This window comes from Salmo trutta, chromosome 2 (assembly GCF_901001165.1).
Source record: "Salmo trutta chromosome 2, fSalTru1.1, whole genome shotgun sequence".
NCBI classification, from domain to species: domain Eukaryota; kingdom Metazoa; phylum Chordata; class Actinopteri; order Salmoniformes; family Salmonidae; genus Salmo; species Salmo trutta.
In genome coordinates, this window is record NC_042958.1 from 44,847,576 (window position 1) to 44,865,191 (window position 17,616).

Consider the following 17,616-nt stretch of genomic DNA (forward strand, 5'->3'; position numbering starts at 1 on the left):
GGAAGCAACACATTTGTCGGTAAACTTTCCAAATGTCAACAAAACAAAATACTCTAGACAAGGCGGGATCTTTTTGTGTCTGTAAAATAAATTATGCATGAAATGGAAATGCTTTTATGCGCAAATATTGATATAATAGCCATCATATGGAAGTAAACTTGGAGTCACGTGATGACGTGTTTTGTGGTCCTCCCACTACGACTCAGGAAACCATGCAGTTTATTAAACTACAGATTAAATAAATGATGATGAGCGTCACAGGGTGGTGAATGTGCTCGGTGACGAGCTTGATGCCCCTCTCCAGTAAATACAGAGGGTCTTATTCTGGTGACATGATGATTGATGTTTGGCTGCCGTTTGACAAATTAAAATAATCTCGCTCTTTTGTCCATAATAATCTCATTATGTAGACTAGCCAACCCACACCGTATCTGCAAACTGTTGGCTAGAGCACACCTGCCAATACCAGAGTGAGCACATTCACTATATGATGGAAAACCATCAGTAGAGTTAAATTATATGGAAACCCATTTAAAACCTCTTAAGGATCGGACCCTGTTTTTCAATTTTCACCTATAATGACATCTAACTGCATGTAGCTCAGTAGAATTATATGGAAACCCATTTAACTTGTATTTTTTATTCGGTACATGTGTACGGACTTTTATCCGTAACAAGTCAACTTGATGGAAACTCATCTCTGGTGGGAAAATATGCATATTTTATTGATATAGATTTTAGAATATTCGTATGAAAATCTGTCGCCAATTGGATGGAAACCTGGGTTATGAGACACGTTTTAAAATGTTGAATTTTAATTTAATTTCAAATGGATTGACCCCAACCCATGTGTCCTGCTGCCCTCCCATGCTCGATTTATAACACAAACCCTTCTTTTGTGTTCTGCTGCTCCTTTTGTGTAAACCCTCTTTAACAGGGCTGCCAGGTGAGTATCGAGGACTCTACCTTTAGTTGTTTGTGTCTTCAGATCACATCCGTCTGTCAAAGAGCGATAGAAGTGACATTCATCTTCCCATTTCTGTTGTCTTTTATTTTTCCAGACTTCTTTGTGAGCTAACTGGTGAAAGTGTACCTTCGTTAGTTTATACACAACACCAGATTTCCATAAGCAAGACTTTCACGTAGGACACTATGTAAAGCGTGGCCCTTCTGTTCTGTTCTTCCCCTGAAGTACATAGCAGGAACCTTAACTCTCTCGCTCTCCCTCACACACACACACACACACACACACACACACACACACACACACACACACACACACACACACACACACACACACACAATGTCCATGTTCTGTGTGTATAGGTCCTTGAAGATCGTACGTGAGCTTGGCAGTATTAGTTAGTTAAACCTTAGCTTCGTCGGAAGTTCATAAATCAGCTAAAGAGGGGTCGGGACTGGATGTAAATCAGTGAACCCTCACAACACGTCAAACCAATCAAATGCCTTGTTCCTCCGAGTGCCGTAGTAAGGACTAAACATAACAACAAAACAACCAATGGGGACAAAACATTTTAGCAAGTTTGCAGCACGTTTGTTTTCTAACCATTTTAGAAGGTTCGCAGTACCATTTTAGAACGTTTGCAGTGCGCTGGTTTTTAAACCATTTTAGAACGTTTGCATTGCACTGGTTTTCAAACCATTTTAGAACGTTTGCAGTGCGCTGGTTTTCAAACCATTTTAGAACGTTTGCAGTGCACTGGTTTTCAAACCGTTTTAGAACGTTTGCAGTGCGCTGGTTTTTAAACCATTTTAGAATGTTTGCAGTGCACTGGTTTTCAAACCATTTTAGAATGTTTGCAGCTCGCTTCTCTGTTGTTTCGAGATGAGTTAAAGCTGCAGCAAGAAGGGAGAAATGGTCTTCAATGCTGGCTATATTAATATTTTGTGGAGGACGTTTCTGAAGTGATAATTGGCTGTAAAAGCTAGAATGAGGGACAAGAAGTAGCTAGCCACAATAAGGTTTGTTTTGAGAAAAGTCAACTAAACTTGTAAGCTACCTAGGTATAACTAACTAGCTAGCTACTAGTTAGTAAAATTTCTCTCACGATTATAAAGCCAGCAAAATGTTAATAAAAATAGCATATTATTGACCTAAAAGGTTAGCTGTGTTAGCCCAGTCGCTAGCTTATTCGGGGTCAGTGATATATAGAGCAACCATGTACTGTCTATCTATGGGAACAACTGCAATCATTTTGCAAGCAACATTGCTAAAATGAATTCAATCAATTAAAATGAACCTCATAAAATGTTAGCTGTAATGCTAATCAACTGTAGTTTAACTGTTAGCTGTAATGCTAATCGCCTGTAGTTTAAATGTTAGCTGTAATGCTCATTTCCTGTAGCCTAAAGGTTAGCTGTAATGCTCATTTCCTGTAGCCTAAAGGTTAGCTGTAATGCTCATCTCCTGTAGCCTGACTGTCATCTCCTTATTGTCATACTGTACCTACATTACAAGGGTTGGATTTGCACTAAACAATTGTATATGCCAGCACTTAAAAGGCATGTACACAATCTGGTATATGGTCTGCCTCATATACATTGTCTAATGTTATCATTTTAAATTGACAACATAGAGCTCAACATGTAACCAATATGTGTGTTGAGCTATTATCTGCTTCAGATGACAGATGCCCATAAAGCCAGTAATGCCATCGTACTGTAGGCCTATGGCTGCGTTGGCGATGCATGTCATATGATAAGCTGCACAATGGATTCACATAGCTGATATACTGAGAGAGAGAGAGAGTGACAATCAAATAAAACAGATTGGAGATCTTACAAATGTTCATTTTAGAATACAACACAGACACATTAGAGACAGATCCCCTTGCCCCTTTTTATTGCAGGATTGTGATATGTGATTAATCAACATTGACACTAGTTAATTTTGAATAATAGTTTTAACAATTAAACAAGTTTAAACACTTCACTTCAAAGAATTGACACTTCATCACTTTCATCAACATTTACAAATAAGATAACTGGCATGTAAAGATTAGACATGTTAGTGTAAACAACAATAGGAAACTGGTATGTAAAGATTAGACATTAGTGTAAACAACAATAGATAACTGGCATGTAAAGATTAGACATTAGTGTAAATAACAATAGTTAACTGGTATGTAAAGATTAGACATTAGTGTAAACAACAATAGATAACTGGCATGTAAAGATTACACATGTTAGTGTAAACAACAATAGATAACTGGTGTGTAAAGATTAGACATGTTAGTGTAAACAACAATAGATAACTGGTAGGTAAAGATTAGACATGTTAGTGTAAACAACAATAGATAACTGGTAGGTAAAGATTAGACATGTTAGTGTAAACAACAGTAGATAACTGGTATGTAAAGATTAGACAGTGTAAACAACAGTAGATAACTGGTATGTAAAGATTAGACATTAGTGTAAACAACAGTAGATAACTGGTATGTAAAGATTAGACATTAGTGTAAACAACAATAGATAACTGGTATGTAAAGATTAGACATGCTAGTGTAAACAACAGTAGATAACTGGTATGTAAAGATTAGACGTGTTAGTGTAAACAACAATAGATAACTGGTATGTAAAGATTAGACATGTTAGTGTAAACAACAGTAGATAACTGGTATGTAAAGATTAGACATTAGTGTAAACAACAATAGATAACTGGTATGTAAAGATTAGACATGTTAGTGTAAACAACAGTAGATAACTGGTATGTAAAGATTAGACATGTTAGTGTAAACAACAATAGGAAACTGGTATGTAAAGATTAGACATTAGTGTAAACAACAATAGATAACTGGCATGAAAAGATTAGACATTAGTGTAAACAACAATAGATAACTGGCATGTAAAGATTAGACATTAGTGTAAATAACAATAGTTAACTGGTATGTAAAGATTAGACATTAGTGTAAACAACAATAGATAACTGGCATGTAAAGATTAGACATTAGTGTAAACAACAATAGATAACTGGTATGTAAAGATTAGACATGTTAGAGTAAACAACAATAGATAACTGGCATGTAAAGATTAGACATGTTAGAGTAAACAACAATAGATAACTGGCATGTAAAGATTAGACATGTTAGTGTAAACAACAATAGATAACTGGTATGTAAAGATTAGACATGTTAGTGTAAACAACAATAGATAACTGGTATGTAAAGATTAGACATGTTAGTGTAAACAACAATAGATAATTGAGTAGTAACAAGTAGTCTGTTATCAGTAAAGCATCATTTTAGATGAACAAATAAAACTACATACCAACGGTGGCCAACGTTGTTCCACTGATCCCTGATCTACTGGCTGAGCAGATTTATATTCCAGCCCAGCAATAAGCACACTTGATTATCAACTTAACTAGATTTGATAAGTTGAATTAGGTGTGTTATTGCTGGGCCGGAACATAACCCTCTTCATCCAGCAGACCTCTAACAGGGTTGGATGACTCCAGTAATAGGTTCATACATTGTGTTTAACTGTGTTTTTGTAAACAACATTTGCTAACATACTGTAGGTAAGCCTAGACATATAACCCAAGGCATATACGACATACCCTTAGTCTCTTGTGCCATTCGTTGGGACCTCTCTCTTTATCTGCAAACAGGCTTTCATAGCTTTCCATATCTGAGGACAGAAAACATACTCAAATTAGACAGCACTGTTATGTAAAAAAGCCACTCTAAAATGATTCTGTTCGCCAGAAAATGGAATGTTAATTTTCTACCATCACCCTGGTCTCCCAGCCTGTAAACTCGCTAACTCGCTAACCACTGCTCGAATATGGTTGGAACGTTACAATGTCAGTGTGTTGCTCTTTCCCGAAGTCTGGATCTCGTTCATTTCACTCATCGTTCAGTGTTTGTTCTGTCTGCACGCTTCACACCAGAAATACAAGCTTTGTCAATATTGCATTCATGCTAAAATGTCCCTAATGCAGGTGTCATTATCTACTGTAGGAACCTACTGTGTTTTTATTGATTTCAAATCTGTGTGTGTGTGTAAGTAAGCATGTGGGTTGTGTATGTTGATATGCGTATGAGCAAGTGTGTGTGTGATTGTGTGTCTGTCCGTCCGTGTCTGCGTGTGCGTGTGTGTGTGTATGGCTTGGCTTTTTTCCGTATGAGAATGTGTATGAGCAAATGTGTTAGTGTCTGTGTGTGAAGTACCAGGAATACAATCTAATCTATATCCTCCCTCCTCCCCCTACTCTCTCTTTCTTTCTCTCGCTCTCTCTCTGCTTTCTCTCTGTTTTATCGCTCTCTCTCCTTTCTCTCTCTGCTTTCTCTCTCTCTGATTTCTCTCCTCTCTATCCTCCCCCATTCCCCTCCTCTCACTCTCTCTCTCTCTCTCTCTCTTTCTCTCTCCTTTCGCTTTCTCTCTCTTTCTCTCTCTCTCCTTTCGCTTTCTCTCTCTCCTCTCTCCTTTCTCTTTCTCTCTCGCTCTCTCTCTTTCTCTGCTTTCTCTCTGCTTTCTCTCTATCTCTCTCTCCTTTCTCTCTGCTTTCTCTCCTCTCTATCCTCCCTCCTTCCCCTCCTCTCACTCTCTCTCTCTCTCCTCTCTCGCTTTCTCTCTCTCCTCTCTCCTTTCTCTCTCTCTCTCTCCCCTCTCTCTCTTTCTCTCTCTCTCCTCTCTATATCCTCCCTCCTTCCAACTCATCTCTCTCTCCTCCCCCCCTCCTTCCAGACGATGAGCAGAAGGATAAGTCTCTGTCTCACCACACCATCCAGCAGCTGGTCGTAGAGAAGGACCAGGCTCTTTCAGACCTCAACTCAGTAGAGAAGAGTCTGGCTGAACTGTTCAGACGATATGAGAAGCTGAAGGATGTCCTCGAGGGCTACCGTAAGGTGGGTACACACATGAACACACAAAGACGAACACACACCTACACACAGACACATGCACAGACACACACAAACACCAACCAACCTTACTACCGCACACACTGCTAATGGCTGTAAATCAATGTCGATGATAACGTTGTCTGCTTACTGAAAACCTTCTAGTGATTTAGTAGATGCTCTTATCTAGAATTACTTCCAATCTGTGCATTCAACAGAATTAGACCAATCACAAAACAGGATCTTTGCAAGTGAAAACTTTTCTGTCTCTCCAACAGAATGAGGAGGTGTTGAAGAAGTGTGCTCAGGAGTACCTGTCCAGGGTCCGTAAGGAGGAACAACGTTACCAGGCCCTGAAGATCCATGCCGAGGAGAAACTAGACAAGTGAGTGCACCTCACACACTCTGGTTGTGCTCGTCGTGACATTCAAAGCATGTTAGAACTCATACATATTCAACCAAGTCAAACTTCATTTATAGTGGATTATCATACGGTCTCAATACACTAAATTAAATCAAAACAGAAAGATATAGAGAACCACAGATATTATAGAATTTCAACCAGTCTACTGTACATAGATATTATAGAATCTCAACCAGCCTACTGTACACAGATATTATAGAATCTCAACCAGCCTACCCTACACAGATATTATAGAATCTCAACCAGCCTACTGTACACAGTTAATATTAATATAGAATCTCAACCAGCCTACTGTACACAGATATTATAAAATCTCAACCAGCATACTGTACACAGATATTATAGAATCTCAACCAGCCTACTGTACACAGTTAATATTAATATAGAATCTCAACCAGCTTACTGTACACAGATATTATAGAATCTCAACCAGCCTACTGTACACAGTTAATATTAATATAGAATCTCAACCAGCTTACTGTACACAGATATTATAGAATCTCAACCAGCATACTGTACACAGATATTATAGAATCTCAACCAGCCTACTGTACACAGATATTATAGAATCTCAACCAGCCTACTGTACACAGTTAATATTAATATAGAATCTCAACCAGACTACTGTACACAGATATTATAAAATCTCAACCAGCCTACTGTACACAGATATTATAGAATCTCAACCAGCCTACTGTACACAGTTAATATTAATATAGAATCTCAACCAGCTTACTGTACACAGATATTATAGAATCTCAACCAGCATACTGTACACAGATATTATAGAATCTCAACCAGCCTACTGTACACAGATATTATAGAATCTCAACCAGCCTACTGTACACAGATATTATAGAATCTCAACCAGCCTACTGTACACAGATATTATAGAATGTCAACCAGCCTACTGTACACAGATATTATAGAATCTCAACCAGCCTACTGTACACAGATATTATAGAATCTCAACCAGCCTACTGTACACAGATATTATAGAATCTCAACCAGCCTACTGCACACAGATATTATAGAATTTCAACCAGCCTACTGTACACAGATATTATAGAATCTCAACCAGCCTACTGTACACAGATATTATAGAATCTCAACCAGCCTACTGTACACAGTTAATATTAATATAGAATCTCAACCAGCCTACTGTACACAGATATTATAAAATCTCAACCAGCCTACTGTACACAGATATTATAGAATCTCAACCAGCCTACTGTACACAGTTAATATTAATATAGAATCTCAACCAGCTTACTGTACACAGATATTATAGAATCTCAACCAGCATACTGTACACAGATATTATAGAATCTCAACCAGCCTACTGTACACAGATATTATAGAATCTCAACCAGCCTACTGTACACAGATATTATAGAATCTCAACCAGCCTACTGTACACAGATATTATAGAATCTCAACCAGCCTACTGTAAACAGATATTATAGAATGTCAACCAGCCTACTGTACACAGATATTATAGAATCTCAACCAGCCTACTGTACACAGATATTATAGAATCTCAACCAGTCTACTGTACACAGATATTATAGAATCTCAACCAGCCTACTGTACACATATATTATAGAATTTCAACCAGCCTATTGTACGCAGATATTATAGAATCTCAACCAGCCTACTGTACACAGATATTATAGAATCTCAACCAGCCTACTGTACACAGATATTATAGAATCTCAACCAGCCTACTGTACACAGATATTATAGAATCTCAACCAGCCTACTGTACACAGATATTATAGAATCTCAACCAGCCTACTGTACACATATTATAGAATCTCAACCAGCCTACTGTACACAGATATTATAGAATCTCAACCAGCCTACTGTACACAGTTAATATAGAATCTCAACCAGCCTACTGTACACATATTATAGAATCTCAACCAGCCTACTGTACACAGATATTATAGAATCTCAACCAGCCTACTGTACACAGTTAATATAGAATCTCAACCAGCCTACTGTACACAGATATTATAGATTCTCAACCAGCCTACTGTACACAGATATTATAGAATCTCAACCAGCCAACTGTACACAGTTAATATAGAATCTCAACCAGCCTACTGTACACAGATATTATAGAATCTCAACCAGGCTACTGAACACAGATATTATAGAATCTCAACCAGTCTACTGTACACAGATATTATAGAATCTCAACCAGACTACTGTACACAGATATTATAGAATCTCAACCAGCCTTCTGAACACAGATATTATAGAATCTCAACCAGTCTACTGTACACAGTTAATATAGAATCTCAACCAGCCTACTGTACACAGTTAATATAGAATCTCAACCAGTCTACTGTACACAGATATTATAGAATCTCAACCAGGCTACTGTACACAGTTAATATAGAATGTCAACCCGCCAACTGTACACAGATATTATAGAATCTCAACCAGCCTACTGTACACAGATATTATAGAATCTCAACCAGCCTACTGTACACAGATATAATAGAATCTCAAACAGCCTACTGTACACAGATATTATAGAATCTCAACCAGCCTACTGTACACAGATATTATAGAATCTCAACCAGCCTTCTGAACACAGATATTATAGAATCTCAACCAGCCTACTGTACACATATATTATAGAGTCTCAACGAGCCTACTGCACACAGATATTATAGAATCTCAACCAGCCTACTGTACACAGATATTATAGAATCTCAACCAGCCTACTGTACACAGATATTATAGAATCTCAACCAGCCTACTGTACACAGATATTATAGAATCTCAACCAGCCTACTGTACACAGATGTTATAGGATCTCAACCAGCCTACTGTACACAGTTAATATTAATATAGAATCTCAACCAGCCTACTGTACCGATATTATAGAATCTCAACCAGTCTACTGTACACAGATATTATAGAATCTCAACCATCCTACTGTACACAGATATTATAGAATCTCAACCAGCCTACTGTACACAGATATTATAGAATCTCAACCAGTCTACTGTACACAGATATTATAGAATCTCAACCAGTCTACTGTACACAGATATTATAGAATTTCAACCAGCCTACTGAACACAGATATTATAGAATCTCAACCAGCCTACTGTACACAGATATTATAGAATCTCAACCAGCCTACTGTACACAGATATTATAGAATCTCAACCAGGCTACTGAACACAGATATTATAGAATCTCAACCAGCCTACTGTACACAGATATTATAGAATCTCAACCAGACTACTGTACACAGATATTATAGAATCTCAACCAGCCTACTTTACACAGATATTATAGAATCTCAACCAGTCTACTGTACACAGATATTATAGATTCTCAACCAGCCTACTGTACACAGTTAATATAGAATCTCAACCAGCCTACTGCACACAGATATTATAGAATCTCAACCAGCCTACTGTACACAGATATTATAGAATCTCAACCAGCCTACTGTACACAGATATTATAGAATCTCAACCAGCCTACTGTACACAGATATTATAGAATCTCAACCAGCCTACTGTACACAGATATTATAGAATCTCAACCAGCCTACTGTACACAGATATTATAGAATCTCAACCAGCCTACTGTACACAGTTAATATTAATATAGAATCTCAACCAGCCTACTGTACAGATATTATAGAATCTCAACCAGCCTACTGTACACAGATATTATAGAATCTCAACCAGCCTACTGTACACAGATATTATAGAATCTCAACCAGCCTACTGTAAACAGATATTATAACAATATAATTATATAACTGCGATCCAGTTCCTTGTTGTTGATAGAGGTGATCAGATGAGCACCTGTATGTTCTGACCACCATGACACTAACATCCTGTATGTTCTGTCCACCATGACACTAACATCCTGTATGTTCTGACCACCATAACACTAACATCCTGTATCTTCTGACCACCATGACACTAACATCCTGTATGTTCTGACCACCATGACACTAACATCCTGTATGTTCTGACCACCATGACACTAACATCCTGTATGTTCTGACCACCATGACACTAACATCCTGTATGTTCTGACCACCATGACACTAACATCCTGTATGTTCTGACCACCATGACACTAACATCCTGTATGTTCTGACCACCATGACACTAACATCCTGTATGTTCTGACCACCATGACACTAACATCCTGTATGTTCTGTCCACCATGACACTAACATCCTGTATGTTCTGACCACCATGACACTAACATCCTGTATGTTCTGTCCACCATGACACTAACATCCTGTATGTTCTGACCACCATGACACTAACATCCTGTATGTTCTGACCACCATGACACTAACATCCTGTATGTTCTGACCACCATGACACTAACATCCTGTATGTTCAGTCCACCATGACACTAACATCCTGTATGTTCTGACCACCATGACACTAACATCCTGTATGTTCTGACCACCATGACACTAACATCCTGTATGTTCTGACCACCATGACACTAACATCCTGTATGTTCTGTCCACCATGACACTAACATCCTGTATGTTCTGACCACCATGACACTAACATCCTGTATGTTCTGACCACCATGACACTAACATCCTGTATGTTCTGACCACCATGACACTAACATCCTGTATGTTCTGACCACCATGACACTAACATCCTGTATATTCCGACCACCATCACACTAACATCCTGTATGTTCTGTCCACCATGACACTAACATCCTGTATGTTCTGACCACCATGACACTAACATCCTGTATGTTCTGACCACCATGACACTAACATCCTGTATGTTCTGACCACCATGACACTAACATCCTGTATGTTCTGTCCACCATGACACTAACATCCTGTATGTTCTGACCACCATGACACTAACATCCTGTGTGTTCTGACCACCATGACACTAATATCCTGTATGTTCTGACCACCATGACACTAACATCCTGTATGTTCTGACCACCATGACACTAACATCCTGTATGTTCTGACCACCATGACACTAACATCCTGTATGTTCTGACCACCATGACACTAACATCCTGTATGTTCTGTCCACCATGACACTAACATCCTGTATGTTCTGTCCACCATGACACTAACATCCTGTTTGTGTATCTCAGGGCGAACTCTGACATCGCCCAGGTGAGGATGAAGTCCCGTCAGGAGACAGCAGCGTACCAGGCCTCTCTCAGGAAGGAGACCATGAAAGTGGACTCACTGGAGAGAACTCTTGAGCAGAAGGTACTGATCTTGGATCAGTTTGGCCTTTTATATCACAATGGATAAGATTTCATGGACAGGGGGGGACCATGAAGCCCTAGATAAGAATGCTTTGTCAATACAAACCCCAGGATGCACGCATTATATGTGACGGACACAGAATTCAAACTGAGGTCTCCTGTTAGCCCACACGTCTTCAGGATGTTGCATTATACAAATGAAAGATCTTAATTTGATCACCCTGTTGCAGGAGAACGTTACTGCAGTTTAGGAAATGGAAAACGTGATGTGTTGTTGAGGTTTAAAATGGCTTCTGAGTAATTTCCACTTTGAGATTTCACACTTAATTTTCCCTTACGAAAAAGGTATCAAGCCCTACAAAAACATTATAATCCACATAATAATTCACGTTTCCTGTTGTTGCAGGAATATTTTCCAGTTGTAGCAAACTGGCTCATATTAAGATCCTACATCTGTATGTGACAGAATGGATTAGAAGCCAGGTGTCATGCATGCCAATAGACTGTGTTAGCCCTTTGAGCAAAAACCTAGGCAAGATGGAAGTCTGCAGACCTACTAAACATGACAGACTGTAATGGATCCCAGTTCTGCCACTCTTTTTTGTCTTATCTTATTCATTTTGCCTAAAATATCATTAAGTGTTAAGTCACTATTTTGTCATTTGAATAATGATTTAAGTCTGAGACACTGGGTCCACAACCTAAATGAATGGTTAACTGTCCGGGTCCGTAAGTAGGCTTGTTTTAGAACGGCGCGTTATATGCTTTATGAATTTAAAATGCGGCCCGACACAATGCACGATTTGGAAAGAAAAACACATAGCGGTGGTATTATGGGTTGTATCTTTTAAACGGTAAGGGAATCGCACCGTTTTCCTCTGAGGAAAAAAAGGATACTTGGCTACTTAGGCAACAGAACCTGGCTATGAAATGCTGTGGGGAAAGTGGGAGGATCGATACTACAAATTCAAAGACAGCCTACTCTTCTATACTCCAGGGAGAGAAAAACATCTAGACTGTTGTTTTACTATTAAAATTGTTTTTAATTTCCTGTAGCAGCGTGTGTTCGTTTAAAAATAAATGTTTACCCCTTTTTCGTGGTATCCAATTGGTAGTTACAGTTTAAGCATTTCTCTAAGGCTGGCCATGCTTTCCTCCTGGCTACCCCAACCCCGGCCAACAGCTCCGCACCCCTCACAGCTACTGCCCGAGCCTCCCCAGCTTCTCCTTCACCCAAATCCAGATAGCAGGTGTTCTGAAAGTGCTGCAAAACCTGGACCCGTCAAATCAGCCGGGCTAGACAATCTGGACCCTCTCTTTCTAAAATTATCAGCCGCCATTGTTGCAACCCCTATTACCAGTCTATTCAACTTCTCTTTCATTTCGTCCGAGATCCCTAAAGATTGGAAAGCTGCCGCGGTCATCCCCCTCTTCAAAGGGGGTGACACTCTAGACCCAAACTGTTACAGACCTATATCCATCCTGCCCTGCCTTTCTAAAGTCTTTGAAAGCCAAGTTAATAAACAGAGCACTGACCATTTCAAATCCCACCGTACCTTTTCCGCTGTGCAATCCAGTTTCCGAGCTGGTCACGGGTGCACCTCAGCCACGCTCAAAGTACTAAACGATATCATAACCGCCATCGATAAAAGACAGTACTGTGCAGACGTCTTCATCGACCTGGCCAAGGCTTTCGACTCTGTTAATCACCATATTCTTATTGGCAGACTCAATAGCCTTGGTTTCTCAAATGACTGCCTCGCCTGGTTCACCAACTACTTCGCAGATAGAGTTCAGTGTGTAAAATGAGAGGGCCTGTTGTCCGGACCTCTGGCAGTCTCTATGGGGGTACCACAGGGTTCAATTCTCAGGCCGACTCTTTTCTCTGTATATATCAACGATGTCGCTCTTGCTGCAGGTGATTCCCTGATCCACCTCGACGCAGACGACACCATTCTGTATACATCTGGCCCTTCTTTGGACACTGTGTTAACTTTAACTAACCTCCAAATGAGCTTCAATGCCATACAACTCTCCTTCCATGGCCTCCAACTGCTCTTATTTTTTAAATGTACCTTTATTTAACTAGGCAAGTCAGTTAAGAACAAATTCTTATTTTCAATGACGGCCTAGGAACAGTGAATTAACTGCCTTGTTCAGGGGCAGAACGACAGATTTGTTCCTTGTCAGCTCGGGGATTCAATCTTGCAACCTTTCGGTTACTAGTCCAACACTCTAACCACTAGGCTACGCTGCCCTCTTAAACGCTAGCAAAACCAAATGCATGCTTTTCAACCATTCGCTGCCCGCACCCGCCTGCCCGCCCAGCATCACTACTCTGGACAGTTCTGACCTAGAATACATGGACAACTACAAATACCTAGGTGTCTGGCTAGACTGTAAACTCTCCTTCCAGACTCATATCAAACATCTCCAATCCAAAATCAAATCTAGAATCGGCTTTCTATTTTGCAACAAAGCCTCCTTCACTCACGCCGCCAAACTTACCCTAGTAAAAACTGACTATCCTACCGATCCTCGACTTTCGGCGATGTCATCTACAAAATAGCTTCCAACACTCTACTCAGCAAATTGGATGCAGTCTATCACAGTGCCATCCGTTTTGTTACCAAAGCGCCTTATACCACCCACCACTGCGACCTGTATGCTCTAGTCGGCAGGCCCTCGCTACATATTCGTCGCCAGACCCACTGGCTCTAGGTCATCTACAAGTCTATGCTAGGTAAAGCTCTGCCTTATCTCAGCTCACTGGTCACGATAACAACACCCACCCGTAGCACGCGCTCCAGCAGGTATATCTCACTGGTCATCCCCAAAGCCAACACTTCCTTTGGCCGCCTTTCCTTCCAGTTCTCTGCTGCCAGTGACTGGAACGAATTGCAAAAATCGCTGAAGCTGGAGACTTACATTTCCCTCACTAACTTTAAACATCAGCTATCTGATTAGCTAACTGATCGCTGCAGCTGTACATAGTCCATCTGTAAATAGCCCACCCAATCTACCTACCTCATCCCCATATTGGTCTTATTTACTTTGCTGCTCTTTTGCACACCAGTATCACTACTTACACACCATAATCTGCTCATCATCATCATCTGCTCATCGATCACTCCAGTGTTAATCTGCTAAATTGTAATTACTTTGCTACTATGGCCTATTTATTGCCATACCTCCTCATGCCATTTGCACACACTGTATATAGACTTTCTTTTTTTCCTATTGTGTTGACTGTACGCTTGTTTTTTCCATATAATTCTGTGTTGTTGTTTCTGTCGCACTGCTTTGCTTTATCTTTGCCAGGTCGCAGTTGTAAATGAGAACTTGTTCTCAACTAGCTTACCTGGTTAAATAAAGGTGAAATAAAAAATAAACAGTCTTGTCCCATTGCTGCAACTCCCATACGGACTCGGGAGAGGCAAAGGTTGAGAGCCGTGCGTCCTCCGAAACACAACCCAACCTAGCCGCACTGCTTCTTGACACAATGCCCACTTAACCCGGAAGCCAGCCACACCAATGTGTCGGAGGAAACACCGTACACCTGGCGACCATGTCAGCATGCACTGCACCTGGCCCACCACAGGAGTCACTAGACCACAATGGGACAAGAACATCCCCTAACATCCCCAAACTCTCCCCTTACCCAGACAACACTGGGCCAATTGTGCTCCGCCCCGTGGGTCTCCCGGTCCTGGTCAGCTGCGCCAGAGCCTGGACTCAAACCAGGGTCTCTAGTGGCACAGCCTTAGACCACTGCACCACTCGGGAGGCCCTTGCAGCTTGTGTTTTTTAACCAGGTTAACTTGAAGGCTGGTTGTGATTGGTTAGTTACAGGGAAGCAAGAGAGTTGCCTGCCCGATATGTATAACCAGAGGCGGAGCCTGTCTGCCCACACTCATCGCTTGCTCTCCTGCAGCTCACCAGCTGATGTGCTGGGTGTGTCCCGTCCAGAACTGCGCTGTGCATCTATGGTGCATATATGAATTGTTCTCATCACTGAAAAGCTCTCAATCTCTCCAAAAACTCTTGTCCAGTCCATTTAGTAGTCAGATTTTAGTCACAGAGGTACTTTTGTCCCGTCTTGTTTTATTCAAATGAAATAAAAAATATTACTTGTTTAATTACATTTTTTTTCTGGGCCAATTTAGTCAGTTATAGTCTCATCACCTACCAATGCAAAATTTTTGCTTGACGAAAATTTTTGTCACTATTTTTGTTGACGAATTGAACACAGAACTACTCTAACCTGGTTTTGTCTCTCTTCCTTAAAGAACAAAGAGATCGAAGAACTGACCAAGATCTGTGACGAGCTGATCGCCAAGATGGGAAAGAGCTAGCAACGCTGAACACGTCCAGCCCATGTCTCCAGGGCCTGAGGGGAAGGAGTGGTAGAAGAATAGAAGAAAGATAAAGAGAGAGGACGTGGTTTTCTCTTTTACGTCCAAACCTTGACTTGGACTGATGGGCAGCTGAACAGATGGACAGTTGAAGCTAAAGTGGTCTCTGGATGTAATACACTACTGACTATGTACATGTATCTACTGGCAACAGCATCCCCAGAGTATTGGAGGGTCAATGGGTTTCACCCAGTACATTTTGATGTGCCGATGTGTACCACATGTCCTGTATCAGGGATCCGGTGAACGAGTGTTTGGAAATGTACTCTATATCATAAATGAGAGAGAGAGAGAGAGTGTGTGTGTGTGTGTGTGTGTGTGTGTGTGTGTGTGTGTGTGTGTGTGTGTGTGTGTGTGTGTGTGTGTGTGTGTGTGTGTGGTGTGTGTGGTATGTGGTGTATGTGTGTGTGTGTGTGGTGTGTACAAGTGTACAACTCAGTCTCATGAGCTTACATGTAAATCATGAGACTGTGTTGGAGTTCATATTTACAGTTTGTACACATGTTGTGGTGTGTTTGTGGCGTGTGTGGTGCGAGTGTGAAAGCGTGTGCGTGATAGAGAGAAAGGTGAGTGCATTGATTGATTGAAGATAGACTGATATGCGATGTGGTTGCCATGACAGCAAACAATGGGGAAATACTGTTCTCTCTTCCAACTCCTGCTGTGTCTTCAATCCTCAACACTAGAGAGTGAAACACAGACGAAAAGAAAACCATATATATATATATATATATATATATATAGAATAAATCAATGAATCGTTCAGTTAATAAGAAATATACTTGATCACAGAGAACTGCATGTGGAAGTAGCAAAATATAAACGTCCTTTTTTTGTAAGTAGGAAGTTGTGCTGATGATTATAATAGAGATATATCTGCATTTTGATACAATATTGTGTTTAAATGGCTTCCCTTGATCGTGTTATCGTGCAGATACTTTGTGAGGCGTAATTTATGTCATATTTTTTCTTGAAGAAAAAAAAACGTGTGATGGGATTTTATTTTTTTGATTTTATTTTAATATTAATGACGATGAACAGTAATTGTTCCTGTAATAATCAGGTGTTGGTACTGAGGGTAGGTAAGTAATTACATTTTGGATCTCTATGTCACAGGCCTGTTATAATTGATGTGTTCACAAGGTGGAAGCAATCGAAAAAAGAGCTCTGCACTGCTACTCGTCTGGGTTCAAATGTTGAGTGTTTGTTCTGGCCTAGAGTGCCAAATGGGTGGAGTTTGCAGTTTTGGGACTATTTTATTAATCTGTTAAAACCTGGCGAGATCAATCAAGCACAGATAAAATAATTGAATTGATTTCTAATAGTATTTGAACCCAGGTCTGCACAGCTATAGTGTACAGCATCTGAAACGTGAAATAAAGGATGACAATAGAAACATGGGATGTGGCTTCTTTGAAAAAACAAACAAACAACAAACACCTTCAAGTGATTAGGCCAGCGTTTCCCAACCTAGGGGTCGCAACACCATGTGGGGGTCGCCTGATTTGAAAATGGAGTCCCAGGAGAAAAATGAAAATTGCACACACACACACACACACACACACACACACACACACACACACACACACACACACACACACACACACACACACACACACACCTAGGATTCTCAGTGCTGTGGGAATGACAGAAA

At 40.2% G+C, this 17,616-nt stretch overlaps 1 protein-coding gene across 1 annotated transcript in view; it reads left to right on the forward strand.

Annotated features, from left to right (window-relative positions):
* The window catches only part of LOC115163111 (serine-rich adhesin for platelets), a 217,806-nt gene extending 200,446 nt beyond the window's left edge, over positions 1–17,360 (forward strand). The window contains exons 23-27 of the mRNA XM_029714736.1: positions 938–946; positions 5,710–5,870; positions 6,143–6,249; positions 11,428–11,548; positions 15,837–17,360. Coding sequence (XP_029570596.1) covers positions 938–946; positions 5,710–5,870; positions 6,143–6,249; positions 11,428–11,548; positions 15,837–15,902 — 464 coding nt within the window. The 3' untranslated portion in view covers positions 15,903–17,360. The remainder of the gene's footprint in view (positions 1–937; positions 947–5,709; positions 5,871–6,142; positions 6,250–11,427; positions 11,549–15,836) is intronic.
* Positions 17,361–17,616: the final 256 nt, after the last annotated feature.